We start from the raw sequence: 23,115 nt of genomic DNA, 5'->3' as shown, positions 1-23,115 counted from the left end.
CACGCATGCAAATCAAAGTGCATTCTGGGAAATGGAGGCACAGTTTTCCTCCAGGAGATGATGTGAAGCACAGAACCCACAGGGGAAGTCTAAAACCAAGCACTCCTTCAAATCCACATCTGTAGTTTTTACTCAAAGTCATTCCTGTGTTCAGGCTACGGCAGCCTCATTGGACCAAACGTGTTCAATCAGCGGTTATGTAAAAGTTTTTAGTTCCTGTTTTTAAAGGAAAGTTTATCCAGGAAGGATTTTTATCATGTTGTGGTTTAAAGGACCAGGTCTCACTGTGTCGTTGGTCGTCTATGATGGAGTATTTGAGCCACTGCAGGAGGAAAAACAGAGATTTTTTAAACTAAGTGGGAATATTTAGGAAACTCTACCAATTTTGAGACCAAAAGTTGGAAAATTACACAAATGAAGTCAGAAAATGTCAATAAATTGCAATAAAACAAAGAAAACATTAGGTAATTGTTGACAGATTGCCAGGAATTTAAAGGAATAGTTCCACTTTTCAGCTCTTGTGTCTCAACACTAAACTCGATGCTTCAGCTTGCTTAGCATGACCAAATACAGATGGTTAAAATTCTGCTTATTAGCATCTTTAAAGCTACGTAGTTGCAAAGGAGTTGTAGTTAAAGTTGGGTTTTATAGCATTTTGGGAACTAGCTGTTTTCTTGGTCCTTATGCTAAGCTAAGCTAACCAACTACCTGCTCAAAACAGATTAACACAAAAGTAGCATTAACCTTAAGCGTTAATACCAAAACAGTGTTTTAGTAAAAAACTCCTCACAGGAGCTTTAAATGGATCGAATGTAGCTTTTACTCAAATTATGTCGCCTTAAAGCTCCTGTGAAGATTTTTGAACTGGATATGAAACAGGCTGAAAGTCACAGCAATGCCTCTTAATGACCCACAAAATGAATTGAAGCATTAATAAAAAAGATCAAACATTTCGTTTTTTTAATTTTTAACGCCTTTAACTGGTGACAGGGGGTAGGCGTCACACTTTTTATTCTTTAATTAACAGCAGATGCTCATGTTGAGTAAAACATCTGAAAGGAAGATGACGTTCATTGTTAATTGGATGGTTGAGAGATATCACTCAAAGGTTCCTCAAAGGAGCTTTAAAATGAATTTCATTTTCCTTTTTCTGAAACAAAAAAAGCTGTTTTAATATATTTTAAAGCTCCTGTGAGGATTTTTTTAACTGATAATGAAAGAGGCTGAAAGTCACAGCAATGACTCTTAATGATTCACAAAATAAATTAAAGCATCAATGAAAAGATCAAACATTTCGTTTTTTAATTTTTAAGTCTTTTAACTGATGCCAGGGGGTAGGCGTCACATCTTTATCTTTTATTTAACAGGAGGTGCTCATGTTGAGTGAAACACCTGAAAGTAAGATGACCTACTCAAAGGTTCCTCAAAGAAGCTTTAAAATGAATTTCATTTTGCTTTTTCTTAAATAAAAAAAGCGGTTTTAATAAATTTTAAAGCTCCTGTGACTATTTTTTTAACTGGTTGTAAAAAAGGCTGAAAGTCCTTGAGATGCCTCTAAATGACAAACTTAGGGCTTAAAAATTTAAAAAAAAAAATTGATGATTTTTTTTTTTTTAGTTTTTAAAACTTTTGATGGTTGTGAGGGGGTAGGCGTCAGCTGATGCAGTCTAGAGCGCGTATCATCTTTATTTTTCACAGCAAATGTTAATATCCAGTGAAGTATTTGGCTGTTTAAAGGAAGCAAGTCAAAAATTTTTTGTCACTTAAATTGTTGAGAGGTATCAGTTTGTCCACAGGGGGCGCCGGCAACAACACTGAGTCACTCACAGGAGCTTTAAACGATCAAAGTCTCATTTTCTTCCCTTTAAAGTGGCTCATACTCCATCGTTTGCTTTCAGTGGGATTAGTGTTTAAATACGGCACATTTTATTGTATTTATTCGTATTTTATTTTGTATTTTGTGGACCAGTCTGTGGTAAAAAGTTGGAACTGTAAGTTTTTGGAAATAAAAGAATTTTGCAGGTTTTTTTTAAGGTGGAAATAAGCAAAAAATGTCACATAATCATCTAAAAATGTTATTTTGAAGTTTTTCTGATGGTTTTACAGGTCAGCATATTTCATGTGTATTGTTTATTTTGTATCTGATGTCTCTCTCTCGTGTATTTTTGTTATAAAACGACGTAAACGTCTCGTTCTGAAGTGTCATCAACGGGCTGTGAAACCGCCTCGGTGCTTCTTAATGAATGTATCTTTAAATAAAGATGACTGACACACGATGTGAGCGTGCTGCTGTTGAATTCCTGCGTCAGACGGCGTGTTGACAGACAGCCTGAGCGCTACCTGGCTGCAGCACACCTGTGTGGGCGGGGCCAGCAGCCCTGTGACCTCCGGCTGATGACAGGGCGGACTACAGAGCGGTGTGTGTTTTTGGGTCGTGTGTGTCGGGGTCTGCGTGGGGACGAGGGGTTAGCCAGGTGTGATCTTCAACTTGGAGGAAAAACAAGTTTTAAAAACAGTGTTTTTAAAGTTTTATTTACAACAGTAGAAAATAAAACACAAATATTATAAAAACATTAAATTTCTATTAGAAACGGTACAAAAATATATTCAGAGCCGACTGTTTTTGGAGGAGAACGGGTGAAATGTGAAGCTTTCTGTCAGGAGTGCGGTAGATAGGAGTAAACGGAGTTAATCCAGATAAACGCCGCCGCAGCTTCACGCTCTGTTCGTCCCGTGTGCCGCCTCCCCCGTGTCGAACATGTGTGACGTCACGTAATCCTCGTACTCCCCGTCGATCAGCTTGGCGGCGTTGTTGCGAGCGAACCAGCAGTCCACGCTCTGGGTCCCACTGTAGATCCTGCGGCTCTTCCGGACCACGGGGACCGAGCGGTCCTTCACTTTCAGGACGGTGGAGGGTTTGGCGTCTCCGTCTGCAGGAAGCTCGGCGAGGCCCACTTCCTCATACAGGAACTGACCTACGAGTTAAAACGGAGGTTGGAGCCGTTTGAGTGTTTGACGCCAGATTTTGATGTTCATGAGGAGCCAAAAACAAAACAAATAAAGGTTAAATATGTGTTTTTTTAACATTATTCTCTCAGGCTTTTTATCTGTGAGGGATTATGTACAGTGATCAGGTGATTATTAGGAAGTTTTCCATCAAGTAGAGATTAAAAAAAACGGGATGGCTTGATTTTTATCGAGCTATCAGGGCGGTGTTTGAAGGTTAAAGCCTGTTTCACTCTGACCCAGGTGGAGACAACCAGTGAGCAAAGTAGAGACGCCCAGTTTGGGGCTAAAGTAAGGTTCCTGTGAGCAATGGCTGGGACAAAACATCCATATCCTCCTGAGACCAGGAAGAAAAAACTTTTATAATCTGATTTTTCTGCATTACATTATTGTCTTGATTGAAAGTAGCATGTTGCAATATTTTCTTTCAAAAACTTTTTTTTTTTAATTTAATGTCCTTTGCAGGGACAGCAGGACTTTCTTATACTGAAAAACAATCTTTCTTCTGTCATCTTTTCTACCGTTTTAAAGGTTAAAGTTTTTTGTTATAAAAACAAAACAATTAATCAATTATCTAAAACTTAGCTTCTTACAGTTGTAGCTTGTTTGTCCTCTATTTCTAGGTCTATAAATGTCATCAAATCTGGAATAAACAATGAATACTTTAAACTTAACTTCCATAGAGCTGTATATGTGTACTTGTGTATTTATGAGTGTTTATGAGTTTTTAAAGATCAGTTTTTAAGTATGCAGGTACTCTGCATTTCACAAGAAAAGTAGATGTACCAAGTCCCCCTGTCCACCGTGAAAGACACTGGAAAAAACTGTTGTCTTGAGTAAAAAAACAAAAAAAAAAAATCAAAGTACGACATCAAAACTTCTCAAAATACAGAAACATCAAACATTATGCGCAGATATATATAAAAATATCTTTGAAAGTGACGTCAGAAAACTAAAATGCATGTTGGGTCTCAGAAGGACATGCCAATAACAACAACCCCACCAGTAACCCCATGTACTCATCTACCCATCTACTCCATGAGGTGGCGCCACTGATGTGAACAGAGGTTGAAAGCAGCTTCATACCAGAAAAGAGCGGCGGGGATTCGATTCAGACAGCGTTAAAAAAAGAAACTGAGAGATGCTCAAGTTAATCTTGAAACAAAAAGAGAAGCAGCTGTGAGCGCTCGATACTAAGACGAGGAGAAAGGAGAAGAGTATTTTCTTACTCTTTGGTAAATCAGATTTGGTGATCTATAGGGGTGTAACAGTACACAAAAATCATGGTTCGGTGCGTACCTTGGTTTTAAGGTCACGGTTTGGTACATTTTCAGTACAGTATGGAACAATGCTAAACCATTTGCTTGTTTAGCGTGTTTATTAAACCAAAAACTTGCCGTTATACAGCGAGGAGGGAGGCTCTTCAAGCTCTGGTTGGTCGTTAGCAGCAGCCATGATGCACAATTCAGACACAAGCTCCTGTGGCTACGGAAGCTCTTTGATATTCATCTTCTGATTGGCTCACCGTGAGACGTCACGTCCACATGATATGCACATGATCGCAAAGCACGAATCACAGACCACTTTCCTCATGAATATTAAAACGCCTTCCCTGCTCAGCCAATCATAGACGAGCACTCATGTGAATATTAAAGAGCCATGTGCAGCGGCTAATGTAAACTTACTGTACTCGTTTGAATACAGCACTGTACCGAACCCAACGGCCTTATGGAGCGGTTCAGCACGGATACATGTACTGTTACACGCCTAGTGATCTATCGTTACCAGATTCTCCTATAATCGTATCGTGAGTCGCCCTGCAGCAGCAGCAGCTTTCCCACCCTGTTAGGAACAATATCTCATTTATAACAGCAGCCTGGCAAAGAGCACTAAGCCTCTTAAAGGAAAGGAGGCAGAAAGAAGAAACAAAACAAAGGCACACAGCAACAGTCGACAGATTGAGTTGTGTAGTTTGTGTTTATGATGAGAAACTGCAGAGTGAGTGAGACCGGCAAACCTGGACTGACCAAACCTCTGCAACATCAGCGCCATCTGAGCGTGGCTGACTGATGCTCACTTCTCTCAGTAAGATGAAGATACAAGCTGCAGTGTTAGAGGTTAGGTCATACCCCTTGAGCACAGGGGACGTGGACCTCAAGTTCAGGACAAACCTGCAGCTCTCTGCTATTCTGACCCCTCCTCTTGCTAAATAACCACAGAAAAAAAAAGACGCACTTACCTGACTTTTTAAATCCAGACACAAAACCAAAAACCTGTTGTTGGGTTTCGGTACCAGGTAAAACTGATCCAGTCTGATTCTGGTATCAGTTTAACGTCCTCTGATCTTTAATATGAGGGAGACACCGCTGTCATGCTTCCTTTATAACAGTTTAGCTGTTCAGGAAAAATGCACAGACCTCCCAGTGTTGATGAACACAAGGGAGCATAGAACTAAGTTACCTAGATCTGTCCTACATGAAATTCCACAATACAACTTTAAAAAGTTTACAGAAAACTGAAAGTCTGAGTCAATTTCTTTCTGTTTTCATGTTAAGGCAGATTTATTTTGAGCATGTTGAACTCTTTTTATGCTTCTATAGGCTTTGTAGCTCTAAATAACATGTGTTAATTATGTTAATTTATGTGGAAAAATAAGATTTAAGGAAGAAAAAGTGTTGGGAAAACTTGACACTTTGAGTCTGAATTATTTCTAATGATGCAGTTTGAAATCCAGGAGTTTTATTTTGCTCTGTGTGACTTCACGTCCACTTCAGATTGATACTCAGCTTGTTTAACAGTTTTTACGCCTCTATGTGCTCTATTTCTATACTTAACTGTCAGTTTAATAAATTATATTAATGTAAAAATGTGATTTTAGGAAAGAAAATTCATTCGTTGTTTATGTGAACTGTATCCCTGACAGGGTGAGCAGGACTCGGCTCGTATTGGACTGTGAATTAACGTATCATTGATTAGTGACGGGTCAGGTCGGCTCTTACCCAGCAGCCCGTGGACGCTGTGCGACAGCCCCTTGCTCTGTCCGATGTAGAAGCCCAGGTGGTCTCTCTGGTAGGCGGCTGGGTTTTTGTACTGATGCAGCAGAATCACAAAGCTGATGTTCCCGCCCACCGTCACCGTCACGTTACTCTTCCCCACAATGGACACCGAGAGGGCGCCGCTCTCCACTGACACGGTGGAGTGACACGGCAGCACCATCCTGTCCCGCCCGTCCAGGATGACCTTCTTGGGCGTCACCTCGATGTAGGCGCGTCGGGGCCGATCCACCACGATGATGATGGTGCTGAAGTACGTGCGCTGCTGTTTGTGGCTGCCAGGCGGAGCTGGGGCGCCGATGAGTTTACCGTTCACCGTCACACCTGGAGGCGGGAAACATGAAGCGTGTGATTCCTGACGTTGATCACGATGAGAGGTAGAGGAGGTGTTTGAGTCTTACCGGAGTGTTTGTGGTCGGAGACGAGGCGCAGGACGTGACCCGGCTCCCCGTTGATGTTGAAGCAAACCGTCAGCTTACTGAGCGGGAACTCGACCACGAAGTGAGGGTCGCCGTCAGCTGAGGACATTCAAAGGTTAGGAAAATAAGATAATAAGGTATGAGCTTTTATTTTGAAAGGCCAGCTTGAGCGCTCATCCCAGGACCAGGACCTGATCCTCAGACCTGAGCCGGAGCGCCCCCTGTCCTGTGAGAACCAGCAGAGATGAGGGAGATGATAGAGCAGCAGTAATGACGGGGTCATTAACACTCGCTAACGGCCTGTGACGCTCCCTGTCTTCACTGTAACACATCCACAAACATCCACCTTCATCCTGCACCGCGTGTGTGTGTGTTTTTGAACACGCACTTGCATGTTCAAAGTGCCACGTAGAGCCCGTGTTGGTATTTCAATTAGACGCTGTGCTCCCTGCTCTCTTCAGGTGGAGTTCAGAGGAATCCCTGAGACCGTGGCGCTGTCTGACAAACGTCCAAATTACAGGACGGCCACACAGAGCGTCTCACAGCGTCTCACAGCGCCTACTGTACATTCCCCGTCTGCTTTCTCTTTGGTCTGTGTGGAGACGCTAACCGCAGCGTACACGCTTAAAACACGCAGAGTTTAGATGTCGTCAGATGAAAGGAGGAGGAGGAAATGAAGGAGTCACCTGATGTTTTGGAGATGGTGATGGATTTCTTGGCTGGTCTCCTCTGAACGTTACCTGCAGGGAGAAAATATTCATTTACAACCAGACACACGGCGGCTTCTGTACGTAACATCAATCCAGCTTCAGAAGGAGCGCAGCTGCAGATTAATAACACATAAACTTAAAGGCAAAAGATTAGAAAACAGCATCAAAAAAACATCTAAAGTTTCTCTTTCAGCCCAACTTGAAGTATCATATTTATCATGATAAATATGCCCGAAACTGAAATCTTATCAAGTGTTTTTGTCTTATTTTCAATATTGAATGTCTTGTTAGACTTAATCTGAGCCACTTTCTCCTGACCAGTCCAGAGAAATGTCTCATTTCAAGTTATTTCAAGCTTCAGGAAGGAAAAAAGAGAAGATTCAGGGTCTAAAGCTCTTATTTTCTAAACTCCACTTCAGTCAAAACAAACAAAACTGAGTAACTTTCATCTTAAAGCTGCTGTGAGGAGATTTTAACTGACTGGGAGACAAACTGATTTTAATATTGACGTCTTTTTGAGCAAACTAGACTGTTAAATAAAAGAGAAACTGCTTAAATAAAGTTTTATTTAACATCTGAAACCAGTGAAGTCAGATCAAGATATGAGATTTCTTTAATTTCCCACGGCACAGACTTGGAGAATGAGGCATTAAAAGTTTTGTTTTGTCAGAAATACAACTTCATATCTACTGCACAAAATCAGCAAAGACAACTTGGTCCACAGGAGGCGCCAAAATCAACACAAAAAAAAGATTCCTTATAGGAGCTTTAACTTTTTCAACAAGTGCTCTTTAGTTTACCGTAAATCCTTAACTATTTGGGCAAGAGAAAAATCAAACAGCTCATAAAAGAAGAAAATACAAGCTTTACGGCGAGATCCAGGTATTATGGTAAAGCATGGGAGCCCACGTGCAACAACGTTCCAATCACAGGCTATAATTAATGCTCACTGTTCTCATTACCGTAACTCTTCAACTATATGGGCAAGAGAAAATATTCAAATAGCTCCTGAAAGAAGAGAAGATGAGCTGTCCAGGCTCTTTAAAGCACAAATTAACAAAACAAAAGTCCAGGTGGCCTGGTTGAGACTCAGGCGATGAAGGGTTTTACTTCGACCTCAATATTTTACAGTTTCAAGCCTGTTAGTCGAGTTTCTCAGTCACAGCTGAAAATGGAAAGAGTGGACTGTGTATTCTTAACTCTTTACACTGCAAAACTGAAATCTTATCAAGTGTTTTTGCCTCATTTTTAGTAGAAAATGTCTTTTTAAACTTAATCTGAGCCACAATCACCTAACCAGTCCAGAAAAATGTCTTGTTTTAAGTTATTTAAAGATTAAAACGATGTCTGAATTGCTGCGAAACGTAAAAAAAATCTGCTAATAGAAAAGTTTAGGAAAAGTTTAATCTGATTTGTTGTTAGACGGTGAGAAAAAATAAACTTATGTGTCAAATTTCTGGATTCAACTGTATATTTTAGTCACGATCCAGCATGTTGTAGCTAAAGTCAGAGAAAAATGGTTGCTGAGGTAGGATCAAAGGTAATCTGTGTAGTTTCTGGGAAGTTTGTGGTGATTTAAATCAAACTGAAGCTGCTCTCCCTCGAAAAACACCGTCAGCTCGAACATCCTCACCTCTGCTGCTGCTCACAGAGGAAGTCTGGCTGCCTGGTTTCCCTGGTTTCCCTCCAGCCCCCTGCAGCTCCTCGTCCTCTGGGTCTCCTGGCAGGTCGTTCTCAGCCTCACCTCCTGCTGGGCCGACGGTTGGCGGCACCGCCATGGTGTTATCAGGCAGCACTTCGGGCTTCTCCACGACCAGGTTGGTGAGCGGGCTGAGGAAGTGGTAGGTCAGGGACAGGTTGGTGGCGTGCTGGACGTGCTCCTCCCGCTCTTTACTGGTTTGGCTTTTCAGCTTCGACTTCAGCTCCTCTTTGACGCTCAGGAAACCCCAGACTCGCTCCACAAAGTCCTCTGTGATGGATCCTAAAACCTTCGCGCCCTCTGCCATGGCCGCTGTGGCCGCTCTCACGTGTTTCTCTGTCTCAATCTGTCGGCGTCGGAGCGGTACGTCCGTCTCCAGGACGATGCTCTTGTCGTTGTTGCTCGCCGTGACCTGGACGTGGAGAGACTCTGCGCTTAGGTTCTTCAGCTTACCGGCGATGACGAGCTCCGAGCCGTTGAAGTAATTGGTGAACAGGTTCTGGGTCACGTACTGGACCGAGTCTTCGGTGTAGTTGATCCTGATGTCAGAGAGCAGAGGAGTTCCTATCTCATCGTAAAACCTGGAGGAGAAGACGACGACAGACATTACAGTCTTTTATTTCCCACAGAAGTCTGAAGCTAAAACTGTGACAAAGGGTTTCTGTGGTTCAACTAAAACCAGTAAAACCAGCAAAACTCAGTGAAATAGGAGAACAAACTTATTATAACAAAGATTCATAAAGTTTACAAATATATTCACAGATTTCGATCGAGGAAATGTTAAACACCAACTCATCCTGGACCAGGTCCACACTAGACCACCACAAGATACTGTCCAAGGAGCTTCAGAGCAGCAGTTAAAAGAAACTTCATGTGAGTAAGAGGACACTAAGTTATTTTTATTAGTTTGTTTGTATGTGTTCCCAGAATTCAGAGTTTTTGCTGATTTTTTTGTAGTTTCTTTTCTCAGCGCTCTGACTTTATTTTCAGCTCTGAGAGTTTATAGTTAAAATTTTTATATTTCCTTATAATTCAAACTTTTCTGTCTTAGAATCTGATTTAAGTGACGAAATTTTAATTCTTTTTTTTCCCCCATGATTTGTTTTGTACAGAGGAGGATCAGGGCCACTGAGAAAAAGACATCCAATATTTTTTTTTGTTAGTATTTTTTTCTGAGAAAAATTAGTAATAAAAATAGATTAATAATAAATAAATAAATAAAAAGTCCAAATTTTCTGTTATTCACATTTTTTCTGAGAAAAAAACAGTAGAGAGAAAAAAATAGAAAAATTAACAAAAATCCAAATTTAAATATCAATTATTTATTTATTTTTTATTAATTACTGACAAGAAAAATTTGAGGGGTTTTTTGTTAAATTCTAGACACTTTTATCCTACTATTTTTAGGTTTTAATTCTAATTTTTAATATTCACTTTTTTCCTTAATTTTTTTTTCTTAAAATAAATTCTGAATCAAATTAACAAAACAGCTCGAGTTCACATCAGTCGAAGCTGTTTTTAAGAAGCTTGTTGTTACTGATTTTAGTAAAATCTCGTATTGACTCAAACGAACCTCTTTCCGGCCGTAAACCTGCTCCCCTGACCTCTGAGTGCTTCTGCACACATTCATAAAGAGTGTGTGCAGAGAAAAGAGTGTGTGCAGAGAAAAGAGTGTGAACGTGTGTGTGTGTGTGTGTGTGTGTGTGTGTGTGTGTGTGAGTCCTGTGTCCTGTCCTCGCTGTCAGGCCGTGGTAAACCTCCTCACCTCTTCAGCGGCGTGTTTGTTCAAGCAGGACGCGCGCCATTATCTGAGGAGTCTGTCTTTTAACCCCAGGTACACACCCCAACGCAGGTTTCACAACACACACACATTCCTGCCCCGCTGAACAAACACCGAGTGTGTCCGAGTGCGGAAGAGACGCAGAGCAGAGGGATGGGAGAGAAAGAGGGCGGCTGTCACATGGCGGAGTTGATTAAAGAGGCGTGTTGTCAGCACCGTCACATTTTGGCTCCACGTTCCCTCGCAGCTTGATGAGAGACGAGTTGGAGGGTGGAGGAGGGATTAAGAGGAGTGCACTGATTAATAAAAAGGTGTTTTTCCCTGAATGGAGGCGACGGTCGACCATCTTACCCTTTGAGCATGGCGCTGGCATTGGCGTCCTCGTTGATCCGTCTCATCATCCCGCAGTTCTCCAGACTCATGCGCTCCAGGAGCCGGTAGTCCACGTCGTTCCCCAGCCCGATGGTGAAGATGCAGAATTTCTCCTGCACAGCTGAGCGAGTGTTTCCCAGGATGGCGTTGGACTGCTTTTCGCCGACCGTGGGGCGCCCGTCTGTGAGGAAGATGATGAGGGAGACGCTGTTGGGGCTGGCGTCAGGGCGGGAGAGGTGCTCACGAAGGAGAGCAGAGCCCGTCTGGATCGCACCGTCGATGTTCGTGCCTGTAGAAAGAAAACAACGTCAGCGTTTGTTTTTCAAACACTATCACATCTGCAGGTGGTAGCGTCTCACCTCCAGTGGTCGCCAAGGTGAAAATGAACTTCTTGGCGTCCCTGACGTTGATGGCGGTCACTGGTACGAGCTGGTTCGGCTGCCAGACTTTGATTTTGTTGGAGAAGCTGATGAAGTTGAAGCGGTCAGTGGGGCGCAGATCCCTCAGGATGGTGAACAGAGCTTCTTTGGTCTGAACAGGAAGTATAAAAACATCTTTAGTAACAGTCACGGACACTTTGGTTCAGCCTTGTTCTGCCAAACACGTTACGACCGCCGTTAATCAGCAGCCACGCCTGATAACCAGCTGTTGGCTTTGTGTCACACGAATAAGATGTCAGGAGTCTCAGACTCAAGACTCTGAAGATGTTGGAAAAGCTTGTTTTTAAATCTTCATTTCAGGATCTGCAGATCATTTTCTCCAGAGTAACTTTTGCTTTTCATATCCGACCTTTCTCTGCGTTAAAAGCTCGGGCGCTTTGATGGTTTTCACTGACATATTAATGAAGGTTGGCTTGTATTCACATATGTTTATGAGTCTTGGCTGCAGACGTTGACTGTGAGGCTAAAAGATTTAGAGCTCCCCCTACTGACAGGCTTTAACAGAGGTCACAAGCCTCTTTGAGGGTGACAGCTGGGACAGGGCTCAAACTGTGAAACACACAGAGACAGAGGATTCTGGCACAGCGCCACTCGATTCCAAAGTGTTGGTCTAAACTAAAGTTTTTCTCCTTACTTGCGTATTCCTGGAGTTTTGACCCTTTTTTCAAACTTTTTAAATGTTTATTTTTCAGAAAAGTTTAGTTGTTAATCTGCTTCATATCAACCAAGTAATCTGTCCCGCTGTGAATATTCACTCAGATCTTTTATGATTGGTTAGATGTGTGTTGCAGTTAGCAGACTACTTTTTTTGCTTCATATCTCATAAATAAATGCATTTTATCCATTCTATACACAGTCAATGATTACTGCTTGCATCACACTGCAAAAAACTAAAACCTTATCAAGTGTTTTTGTCTTCTCTTAAGTAAAAATGTCTTATTGTACTTGCAATAACCCTCATTAAACTGACCAGTCCAGAAAAAAATATCTAATTCAAAGTTATTTAAAGACAAAATGAAGTCTGAATTGCTGTAACAAATTAAAAAAGATATTTACCAATGGAAAAAGAAAACTTGCTTGAAACTGGAGAAATGTCTTAATACAACAAACTTTTCTCCTCTTCCACTGGCAGATTTTTTCTTAACTTATTACAGCAACTCAGACCCCATTTTGTCTTTAAATATCTTAAAACAAGACATTTTTTGGACTGCTCAGGTGAATGTGGCTCAAAATAAGTCTAAAAAGACATTTTCTGCTAAAAATCAGACAAAAACTCTTGATAAGATTACAGTTTTTGCAGTGTAAAGAATTAAGAAAACACAGTCCACTCTTTCCATTTTCAGCTGTGATTAAGAAACCTCGACTCACAGGCTTGAAACTGTGAAATATTACAGTCTAATTAATACCCTTCATCACCAGAGTCTCACCCAGACCACCTGGACTCTTGTTTTGTTATTTTGTGCTTTAAAGAGCCTGGAGAGCTCATTTTCTCTTCTTTCAGGAGCTATTTGAATTTTTTCTCTTGCCCATATAGTTAAAGAGTTACGGTAATGAGAACAGTTATTGCTAATTTTTTGCCTGTGACTGGAACATGCATTACCGTAATTCCCCAGATATGTCCGTAAAGCTCATCTCTTCTTCTTCTTTGAGGCACCATTTGATTTTTCTCTTGCCCATATAGTTGAAGAGTTACGGTAATGAGAACAGTCAGCATTAATTATTGCCTGTGATTGGGACATTGTTGCATGTGGGCTCCCAAGCATCACCGTAATGCCTGGATCTCGCCATAAAGTTTGTCTTATCTTTTTTCAGGGACTGTTTCAATATTTACTCTTGCCCATATAGTTGAAGAGTTACGGTAACCAGAACAGTGAGCGTTAATTATTGCCTGTGATTGGAACATGTATAACCGTAATACCCCGGATATCTCGACATAAAGCTTGTCTCTTCTTCTTTAGGCAGGCCTGTACAGTGCGACAGTTTTCGTCGCATTTGCGAATAAAAGTCATCATGTGCGAGGAGAAATTTGTAAACACTAGCACATGTGCGAAAGAGTTGCGCAGTAAGGCTTCACGCAGTGAGAAAAGTATTGTTTATGTTGGTACAACTGTTCAACGGGAGTTGTAGTTCTAACGTGTATGGTATCCGCCTCAATTTAACAATTACGGACTACATTACCCAGTATGCTCCGCGCTCCATCTCAAACTACGCTAGCAATGAGGGCAAAATGAAACTATATCTTCAGGTGGCATCCGTAAATACGACCGGCGACGACAAGGTAGCGAAAAGAAGACGTCTTTCGGAGGAGTCGTCTGTCGCTACAGAGTGTCTGGACACTACCGCTTCATCAACTTCATCTGACGGTACCGTCGCTTCGGACAACAGCAAGACTTACCGTTTGAAGCTGCAGTGGTTAAAGGACTTTCCATGGCTCGTCTTTGACCAGACCAAGAAGGCAATGTTAAGCAAGTACTGTGTTGAGGCTGGAGAAGCGTTAGCGGGGAAGACAACCTACGTTACTGGTAACATTATCTTTAAACAAAAAACATGGCACGACAAGACGGCACATTGCCTGCAGAGACGCACACCTCGCCTCTAGCCAGCCGGCTCGCGCAGGGACAGTCCCCGCTGCTGTCAACAAACAAGTTGTCAAGATGAACGAGGAAATGCTCTGTTAAGTAAAACTGAAGATGAATATTGCATACTGCATTGCAAAGGAGGAGCTGCCATTCACCAAATTTGGCAAAAAAGTGAGTAGATTATGACTTTAAACGGATCTACTTTACTTACTTAACTACCTCTCCTTTTATTTACAATTCTCACTCTCCCACATAACGTTTATTTTCATAGAGGAGGGTGCAGCACTGACAAAGTGCAGGAGGAGTGGCAGAATCTAAAGGTTCTTGTTGCCAGGACCTTCAGAGACAAGAACTACCCAGCCCTGTGGCAGACTCTTCTGACAAAGTAACCATACAAACATGACTTTGAGGTATGTCGACAATAATGTCTCTAGTATTAGTTAAATGTGTTTAAGCAGAACTTACATATAGATTCTGTTTTACAGAACATCCTGCACTTTGTGGAAATCATGCTGCTACTTCCAATCTCCTCTACCCAATGTGAAAGAGGTTTCTCCGCCCAAAATAGAATAAAGAATACTGTGCGGAGCAGTCTTCATGTCTCCACCACGGAAGATCTCATTTGGATCAGCACTGAGGGACGTCCACTTGAAACGCTCGACCCAACAAATGCTGCAAACCAATGGCTCTCCTCATCTAAAAGTTCCAGGCGGCCAAACTATAAGGAGTGGCCACAGTCTGTGTCTCAAATCTAAGAGTCTCATTCAGATCAGCATGGGTTGATGAACTGTAAAGAACCTACTGAAGAATGTGTTCCTTACTGTTGGTAAGCTAATGAAATTTTACTTGTGGTATCGAATAAGTACATTATAAACATTTTAACTGTGCATCCAGGTGTGCTACTGAATTTTTCTTGGTGCTACTAAAATTTTGAACTTACTAGCACCAGTGCTACCACTTTAAAAAGTAAGCGTACAGCCCTGTTAGGAGCCATTTGATTTTTCTCTTGCCCATATAGTTGAAGAGTTACGGTAATGAGAGCAGTGTTCATTAATTACTGTCTGTGATTGAAAGATTGTTGCATGTGGGCTCCCATGGTTTACCGTAATGCCTGGATCTCGCCGTAAAGCTCGTCTTTTCTTCTTTAAGGAGCCATTTGATTTTTCTCTTGCCCAAATAGTTGAGGATTTATGGTAAACTGAAGAGCACTTGTTGAAAAAGTTAAAGCTACTTTTAAGGAATTCTTTAATTTGTGTTGATTTTGGTGCCTCCAGTGGACAAAGTTGTCTTTGCTGGTTTTGTGTAGTAGATGTAAAGCTGTGTTTCTGACAAAAAAATCTTTTAATGCTTCATTCTCCAAGTCTGTGCTGTGGGAAACAGACTAGTTTGTTTAAGAAGATGTCAGTGTTTAATCAGTTTGTCTCCCAGTCAGTTAAAATCTCCTCACAGCAGATTAAAGTTGATAATTACTCAGTTTTGTTTGTTTTGACTGAAGTGGAGTTTAGAAAATAAGAGCTTTAGACCCTGACTCTTCTCTTTTTTCCTTTTTTGAAGTTTCTCAGACTGACTCTCTCTGCAGCGCTGAGCGTGGGTGTGATGTATAATCATCGTGTCGCTCTGGGGGATTCACTGAGGTCTCCATACGTGCCGTATACAGCCGGGTCAGAACCACACGCTGACCTACGCTGAAACCCTCTATTGTGGAGCCGCATCCAAACACACTCGTTGTTCTGTTCGCGCTGTCTGCTGGGGGCCGCGATGGGCGGGCGGATGGATGGACGGGTCGAGGGTGCTGTTGTCTAGAAAGTTCCATTACCCCATCGACTCTGACCTTCCTCCCTCACAGCTCGGCCTTGTGCTCGCCGTCTGCGCTGAGAGTCTGTTTTTCAGTTTCTCTGTTTCTGCGCTTTCTGTCACGGCAGCTGCAGAGTTCAGCTTGGAGGATTACCGTGCTGTTACAGATGGAGGGAATAAAGTCCTGATACTGATACTCCTGAGTGGGCGTGAGGAGGTGGGGCGTCAGGTTTCTGATCCGATAAAACCATCTGAAAGTCTGAGGTGAATTGTTTTGCAAGAGAAGCGAGGAAATTCATCAGATTTCCTCTGACACATGTGGGGAACAGTAAGGACAGGTTTGTATCCGGTGTATCCGGCCCTTTAAGACGCTTTAAGCTGCACAGATCAGGCCTTAATGTGAAGAGCTGATAAAGAGAAAGATCAGACGACTTCACATGTGAAATGTGATGAATTCACGACACTGACCTGTCTGATTTTGGTCCCCAGCATGGAGGCGCTGGTGTCAATCACAAACACCACGTTCTTGGGAACCACAGGCAGGTCTTTGGGGGCGAAGTAGTGCACGAAATGTCCGTTTAAGACCTGGGAGGGAAAGAGAGTTCACACACGTGAGATCAGATGAATTTCAAAACATTTCACGATTCTTAAGACAGAGCAGAGTTTGGCAGAGCAGCGGCTGTCGTGGCAGGACGCCAGAGAAATGAATGACTAGCAGGTGTGTGTGTGAGTGTGTGTGTGTGAAGCTGGATTACAAAATATGACAACTATTCCCATGCTCTGTAACCGTCTGCTCTCCTCCATCACCTGGATGTCTCCGATCCCCATGTCTCTCTGCACGTCGAAGTGGATGACGAAGTCTCCCAGGAGGCCGTTGGTGGTGATCTTGGCCTGCTGGACGATGTTAGGGCTGAAGGTGATCTTGCAGACGTTGTTTTCCTTTTTGATCACGGTGGTAATGGGAGGCTCGGGCTTGGCTGGAGCACAAAGACAGGAAGTGTGTTTGTGTTTTAACTGGATCGACAACAAACGGCTGAAGAAAGTCAAGTGACCGTGACCTGGGGGGGGGGGGTTTAAGAGGGTGGTACCCCGGCTCTAAAAGTGATCTCTGAGGATTTGGCTCAAAGACTGCGACGTATCCACTGTCACGCCCAACGCTGGAACACTTTAAGCTAGCAGTTTAGCGTTCTAGCACTATAAGTGATAAGGGAGACAGAGTGAAAAAGCGTCACCTTCTTCCTGACAGTTAAATCTTATCTTTCTTTATCATCGACCTGAGACCAAGAGCATCATTGTCTTTAAACCTGCATTTTTAGTTCTGACCAGCAGGGGGCGACTCCACTGACTACAATGAGAAGTCTGATCAAGATAAGAATATTTAAGTGTTTCCACCATTTTTTCCTTCTTCTAGTCAACATTTTTTAACAAGCTTAGGGTCTCAATCTCAAATTTTCAGTCTTCTTTTGTACAACATGATGTTTTTCTACTCTATGGTCCCGTTTTTTGGAGTATAAACAACCTTAAAGCAGCGTATTCCTCAACCAAACCTACATGTTGCTGCTTGAATTAACCCATTTTTTCAGTTTTTTTGTTGCACTCTATGACATTTTCTTTATTTCTTTCAGTTCTAGCCTTGACCATCTTAAATTTATGTGGCGAGCAAGGATGCTCGAGTTGGTCCAAGTAGAAGCACACAATGCCACCAACCCATGCTCAAAAAAATCCTAGAAAACATGATTTTTTTGATGAGCTTTGCAAACAGTGTGGACCCTAAACTCTTAAAAAGTAAACTTGATTGAACTAAACTTAATTTTGTTCTTTACGCTTATGATAATGTCAAACAAATCCATTAGAACAGACAGATAGTGCTTCTTTCAGATATTAATATGCTATTAATTGCGATTAAAATGTAATTAATTGTGATTAATTAATTGCAAAACCTCAAATTAATTTGATTAATCTTTTTAAACCAGGTCTGACCACTAATAATAGTACACATCCACTCTCTTGTGCAAATTTAATAGCATCTGTTTCCAATAAAATAAGCTAACTCATCAGCTAATCTGCTAAGTTTAAAGCTATACTCTTGTGTTTGCTAATAAATGTAAGTAAATAACATAATTATGACCAAACTATAGATATTGGGACTGTAAACTTGTTAAAAAAGGAGTTGTGAGTTTAAATGGTGTGATGAATAAGTGTTTATCATTTTGTAACAAGTGCAGTCTCCCCCTGCTGGCCATGACATAGAATGCAAGGTAGAAACACATGAAGAGGCTTTCTTTAAAAGGAGCAAACCACATGTCGGAAACTATGAAAAAAAAAAAAAAAGATTAAAAGTAACGTGTCAGTAAACCTGGAATCTTCGGTGCATTCGGGTTTGTGGGGGTGTTGCTCCTGCCATTACGCAGCGGCAGCACCTGGAGGTCGGTGATCGGCGAGTGATCGACGATGGTGACGTCCACACTGAGGCGGCTGACCAACTGCAGCGGCCTCAGACTCGTCACGTGCTCGTAGCGTCCCAGGCGCCGCTGCAGGAGCTCCTCGTAGGTGAGGAGGAAGATGGCGCGGTTACGACCTGGGATGTTCGCCGCCATCTTGAAGACCTCCACTTCTGGTTCTGGGCTGGAGGGGGGAGAGGGGTAGTGGATCAGTTACGTCTCCTCAAAACCAACATAAACCAAAATTTCCTCACAGGAGCTTTAAATTATTCTCTACACGTGTTTTTCTGACATGATGCTGCTTTTGTGACTCCACCTTTTGGCTGAAATGTGAAAGTTAAATCACCAAAGCAACCACAGGGGCGTTCAGGAAAGAGGAGGAGTGTTTCACTAAACCATCCAAGTGGTGACATAATTCACATGACAGAGCTGCCTTCTTCTCAGCTCACTCCTTCCATCCTCGTGTCCTCTGCCCTTTAGAGCTCAGTCACTGAATCATTGAGTCTCCTTTAATGAAAATGTCACTTTAGGAGGAGTTGATGTCACTTCTTCCGTGTGTCACAGAAATTTATGTGAACAAATCTTTAGGGGAATGATGTGATTTTACCCTCAGACACACTGAGCCTGTGTGAGAGCTCTTAGTCTGTTTATTATCAGTCTCTGTTTGCAAAATAGGAACATTAGGGGTTAGAGGAGCTGCTGTGTAATTAGAGGACACACACACACACACACACACACACACACACACACTCACACACACTGGGGTTCGTCTCACCTTGCATCACCTGCCTCTTTGTTCCGTCCTCTTCCGCTCTCCTGTCTGACCTTCTTCTCCCTCGGCTTGACCTGGCTCTGGTACACCCGCCCTCCGATGATCCTGGTTCACAGGGGTCAGAGGTCGAGGATTAAGGGCTGGTAATCAGGACCACCTATTGTCACATGTCAGTCTGGTTCTCTTGAACAAAAAGGACTAAACTCAAACCCCACACAAACACCCAGTCGTTACCTTTAGACGGGCTGTTTATGGGTCTGTGTTAAAGTTTCCCTCTTTTTGCTCTTTGCTAACGTCTCCTTAACAACAGAAACATCATAAATCCTTTTCAGCCAACAATGCAGCATAAATCTGCTTAGATTTAACAGTTTCTGGGGACAGCCTGTACGAGAGACTGATGATGGTGTTATTATGAGAGGGTTTAGTGCTTAAATGGTATTTTAAGGTAAACTATGAGCTAGCATTAATGCTAATTAGACTCTCAGCCTGTTTACTCCTGCTAGCTACAGACGAATGACTGGACAGGCTCAACCCTGAAACTTTAATGCGACTCTAGTTACTAATTAACCATTAAATCATCTTATATTTTACTTTAAACTCAATAAATTCAACGAAACATACCGTAAGGATGCGGGTAAAGCGAATAAACGTCGACATATTTAACCGAGCGCTGTGAGACGATATCACTCCGCCAGTGACAGTTTGTCACGTCAAGGCGTAGTGCGGTGCTATAGACGAATGACTGGACAGGCTCAACCCTGTAACTCTAATGCGACTCTAGTTACAAATTAAACATTAAATCATCTTATAGTTTGCTTCAAACTCAATATATTTGGCTAAACATACCTTAAAGATGCGGGTAGAGCGTAAAAACGTCGACATATTTAACCGAGCGCTGCACGCGATATCACTCCGCCAGTGACAGCTTGTCTCCTCAATGACGTAGTCTGGTGCATCAAATAGACCTATACAAAACTAACGAACAGCATCCAAATTAGGCATTTATCATTAAATAACACCATGAAAATAATCTCAAAGTGAGAATAATAGTAATATACGAACCAAAACTTAACAAAAATAGGTGTTTACACCAACTTTCTTCATTTTAATGATAAAATTTGTATAAATGGCGCGAAACTAGTAATAGGGGAGACCGGATACAGTTGTAACACTTCCAGTTGCTCCAATAAGGAACAAATTCAGAGACACCTGCTTCTCTATTAACATGCTCCGTTTAATCCTTAACCCACATAAGAAGAAAAAGAAGTGCCCTGAAGCAGACACAGTTATATTTGTGAAGGAAAACATCATTTTGACAAAAGAAAGTTTTTCTTTTTGGCTCAAATTATTTTTGTGATTACCCAGCCTGCTTTGCAGTTGAACTCATCAAATGCAGATCACGTTGATCGCGTGTCTAGCCCAGCTTTATGTTAAGGTTTTTAGTGAATATGCATTCTTTCAATGCAGACAACACTTATTTTAAAAATGAGGAACAATTTAGACATTATTCTTACCACAATTTCTTAAAAATGATTTCCCTGAAATTACATTTATCTTTTAACATTTTAGCACATTTTCAAAGAAACTGTTTATCATGTTGGTGGGATAGAAGTCTTTGAAACCCATGTAGCCTATAACATATGACAGATTCAGCTTTATAGGGTTAAATCTTTACTCTGAAGTAGGCTAATTTTGTATAAAAGTTTTGAAGAAAAATATAAAGATTTCAATATCTTAAGTCATTGTCATGGCCTTTATTTCATCAAGTAACATTTCACTCCAAGGTTTGTTACAACTGACCTGGACTAAGGGGTCGATTGTTACAGGTCACTCCTTGTTTTTTAGTTGAAACCATGCATTTCCTGTTTGCTAGTTTGTGCAGCAGTTTGAAGACACTGGGTTAAAAGAGCTTAAAGTTAGAGACAGAAATGTCAAAAATGCAACTCTCCCCAGTCTACCCTAAGTGAAGTTAGTGAAGTTATTTTACTAATCCATCTGAACTATGCACAGGTACTGGATCCCAGCTGTAAACAAGGTGAAATTTAGAAAAATTTTGTTAGTGTATTTTCTTTACTTTTTCTTCTTCTTCTTCTTCTTCTTTTATTTTTATTTATTTTTTTTTTATTTTTATTTTTTTTTTGCAAAACCACAGGTTGATTTTACTCATTACCTGTGCCACATAACGTTATTGTAAAGGGTAACAAGCATTAAAAGGACATAACCCACTGTTTACCACACTTCTTTTGGTGATTTAACAGCAGTTTAAAGTTTAAAACTCTCCAGAGGACTGAAAGTCTATAGGAACACAAAGATGGGAACCTTTTATAAAGGTTAAGTATAGTTTGCTGTTAAAGTAGGATTTGATGAAGTTTGATCATGTTTTCTGGATGTCCCCTGAACAAACCCTGGTTTATCTAGTTCTGTGCTGAGGTATTAAAATATCTAAACGACACAATTTCCTTAGGAAAACTGTCAGGTCATGCTCCAAAAGGATTCTAAAGTGAGTTAAATCCAGTATTTAAATCCTGGCAGTCATTTTTGTGTCTTTCTTACATGGTGAAGTTGGAGACGTAGGCTCCAGCAGGGACCTGAAACTGGAAGACGCCCTCTGAGGCAGCGGTGTGCCTGTTGAGCATGGCGCAGTACACCGCCGTGAAGGCGTAGCGGGAGATGATGGTGGTCTTGATGGAGAGCTCCTGGATGTGAGGTTTAGTCTCCTACAAAACAAATTTGCATCATCAGCGCTGAACCTCGCTAATGTCACACAGATGTTTGTCAAGAAACGCCAGTTTGGCACCGCCTCACGCAGCCCTGGTGCACAAATCCCCAAATTTATTTTTGATAAACTCAAGAAAACAAAATTCCCCCATAGTTACAACAACCAAAGAGCGGAGGAATGCCTTCCCATGAGCGCAGTGCAGTTCAGATGCTCAGGCACATCTGCGCGCTTGGCTGATCTCGGTGCGTAACGCCCAAACGGCACAAGTCAGAGATGACAAAATATGCTTGTAAATAACTTCAAGTAGGTCATGCATTCTAGGTCACTGCTAGAAATATATGGTTCCGTTAAAATCAGGTGTTTCTTTAGGACGAGGAAGGAGAGCGCGCTTTAAACTCTCCCTAAACTGTCACATCATCCAGACAAAGAATCGATTTTTATCAACTGTGCCAAATGATCACCGAGCAGTTTTTAAATCTTTATTTTTGATAAAGCTCTTCAAATATGTAATGTTAACGTATCTTTCCTTTAAAAATGACTTTAAAACACGCCTAAGCTTCTGAATTTAAGAGAAAACCAGAGAAATAGTGACATATCTTCATATCAGTGTAATAAATTCCACCTCACCTTGCTGAGTATAGTTTTCACCTGCCGTGGGACCCTGCGTGGAGCCTGTGTGCACGAAATGAGTCAGAAATTAAGTCTTTTTTACAGAAAAGAAACAAAACAATACAAGATGTCTTTGGAAATGTCCTTACAATGTCTAAATCAAAGTCTGCAAGGTCGAAATCAAACTCCTCTCCAAACTGGGTTTCCTCCAGTTGGCCCAGCACGTTTGGGATGAAACAAACCAGTAAAGCAAACAGCAGCATCGTGTAATCCTTCTCCACTCAGAGTTAAAAAGTTAATTTAACATTATTATAATGATGAATGTTATTATTAGAAGTGTTTCCGCGCGACTGCTCCGGGAGTCCGGATCAGAGTGACCGGGTGTGGGGTGAGGGACTCGGGACTCAGTGGGGAGGGAGGAGAAACCGCCCACAGAGTGGAGGAGAGAGATGCAGAGTTCAGTCCCTCTCTGATCCCGTACACCCCCTGCCTGAGTGCCTCCTGCTGCGTTCAGGGACTGTGGGAGAATTAAAACGTATTTATTCCAGAAAACATTAATTATATTAACTTTTTTATTTACCAAACTCACTTTAACTTCATCTTTGTGCCGCATTTCTCTCAACCGTTTCTTGCTGTATACATACTGAACAAATGCTCCCCAGGCCACTAGGGGGCCCCAAAGCTGCATGCTCAGCCTCACCTGAAGAGCCACGAGTTAAAAT

At 41.8% G+C, this 23,115-nt stretch overlaps 1 protein-coding gene across 5 annotated transcripts; it reads right to left on the bottom strand.

Annotated features, from left to right (window-relative positions):
* Window positions 1–2,628: 2,628 nt before the first annotated feature.
* itih5 (inter-alpha-trypsin inhibitor heavy chain 5) lies at window positions 2,629–22,742 on the bottom strand. Of its 5 annotated transcripts, XM_074698830.1 has the most exons (14): window positions 22,543–22,742; window positions 22,412–22,456; window positions 21,619–21,782; window positions 19,069–19,170; window positions 18,209–18,477; window positions 16,660–16,829; window positions 16,321–16,437; window positions 11,399–11,570; window positions 11,019–11,328; window positions 8,822–9,468; window positions 7,165–7,218; window positions 6,461–6,577; window positions 6,006–6,383; window positions 2,629–2,975 (listed from the first exon to the last, which is right to left on the bottom strand). In XM_074698830.1, the coding sequence occupies exons 1-14, from the start codon at window positions 22,654–22,656 to the stop codon at window positions 2,716–2,718; spliced, it is 2,919 nt and encodes a 972-aa protein (XP_074554931.1). In that variant the 5' UTR covers window positions 22,657–22,742; the 3' UTR covers window positions 2,629–2,715. The 5 variants fall into 5 exon arrangements, with proteins under 5 accessions (XP_074554931.1, XP_074554933.1, XP_074554935.1 ...); XM_074698832.1 differs by lacking the exons at window positions 21,619–21,782; window positions 22,412–22,456; window positions 22,543–22,742 and adding exons at window positions 19,300–19,364; window positions 19,687–19,800; XM_074698834.1 differs by lacking the exons at window positions 21,619–21,782; window positions 22,412–22,456; window positions 22,543–22,742 and adding an exon at window positions 19,912–20,010.
* Window positions 22,743–23,115: the final 373 nt, after the last annotated feature.

The sequence above is a fragment of the Halichoeres trimaculatus genome, unplaced genomic scaffold, assembly GCF_033239565.1.
Source record: "Halichoeres trimaculatus isolate MK-OKI-2021-1 unplaced genomic scaffold, fHalTri1.1 fHalTri1_scaffold_21, whole genome shotgun sequence".
NCBI lineage: Eukaryota > Metazoa > Chordata > Actinopteri > Labriformes > Labridae > Halichoeres > Halichoeres trimaculatus.
This window is presented reverse-complemented; position numbering and strand designations above follow the sequence as displayed.